At 58.3% G+C, this 1,081-nt stretch overlaps 1 protein-coding gene across 1 annotated transcript; it reads right to left on the bottom strand.

The window, feature by feature from the left end:
• Positions 1–143: 143 nt before the first annotated feature.
• ZNF703 (zinc finger protein 703) lies at positions 144–1,079 on the bottom strand (the record flags this gene model as incomplete). The annotated part of the gene is made up of 1 exon (XM_009279261.1): positions 144–1,079. A coding segment is annotated over one exon (777 nt), but the record flags the coding sequence as incomplete, so codon positions are not given.
• Positions 1,080–1,081: the final 2 nt, after the last annotated feature.

Raw genomic sequence — 1,081 nt, 5'->3', positions numbered from 1 at the left:
ACAATCAGGAATTAAAAACCCAGGAAAAAAAAAAAAAAAAAAAAAAAAAAAAAAAAAAAAAAATCAAAAGAAACAGAAGGGAAAAATAAAAGCCCCACACCTGCAAAGTAAAGAATTTTTTTCTTTTTTTCTTTTTTTTTTTTTTGGACACAGACTTTTTGCATACCATTGATTCATTGGTGTATTAATGCACTTATATTCCCAGCTTTAAGCTAACATACAGTAAATAAATACACAGTCCAAGGAGGGAGCGGGGGGCTGGGGCGAGGAGGAGGCTGGAGCAGGGGAAGGGGCTGCCGTAGTTACTGATATCCCAGTGCAGAAGCTGAAGTTAGTCTTTGGCCGTAGAGCGCGTATGGAGAGTAGTAAGGTCCGGCGGCCGGCAAGGAGGGCACCGGCAGGGCACCGGCTGTGGGCAAATGGCTCTTGCCGTAGGGGTGGTACCTGTTTAGTCCCAAAGTGTGTGGGCTCCTCAAGGAGAGGGAGGCGGGTAACGTGTTGGGGCTCCCGGGGGCGGCAGGCGGGAGGTGGAGGTGGCAGGAGGCTGCGGAGCCCAGCCCGGAGGTAGGGTAACCCGCCAAGAGTTTTTCCGCCCCCGGCAGGGCCGTGTGGGTCCGTAGGTGGGTGAGCAGCTCCTCCGAGGTGGCAAACCTCTTGTCGCAGGGTCCGCTGGCAGACACCCAGTTGCATATGTGGGGCAGGGGGTCGTTCTGCAGCATGAAGCCGTAGGTGTAGAGGGGGTGGCCGGGCAGGCTGGGGGTGCCACTGGAGGAGAGCGTGGTGTGCACCGAGTGCAGGGGGTGCGTGGGGTACACCAAAGGGTATCCGCTCTTCAGGCTGCCGGGGTCGTGCACGCAGCTGGAGCAGTTGCTGGAGCCCAGGTGCGAGGCGCTGTGGTAGCTCAGGCAATACGGGTCCCGGCATAATCCCTGCATGAAGGAGGGCGGCGAGGCCCCGGTGAGCGGGCTGGAGCTGGGCGGCTTGCCCGGCAGCCCCAGCGCCCCCGGCAGCTGGCTGCCCACCAGGCCCGGCTTGGTGGGGTCCAGCCCGGGCACGAACTGGGATGGGTAGCCGGCATAGG

Source organism: Aptenodytes forsteri, unplaced genomic scaffold, assembly GCF_000699145.1.
Source record: "Aptenodytes forsteri isolate BGI_AS27 unplaced genomic scaffold, ASM69914v1 Scaffold298, whole genome shotgun sequence".
In the NCBI taxonomy this organism is placed as follows: Eukaryota; Metazoa; Chordata; class Aves; order Sphenisciformes; family Spheniscidae; genus Aptenodytes; species Aptenodytes forsteri.
This window is presented reverse-complemented; position numbering and strand designations above follow the sequence as displayed.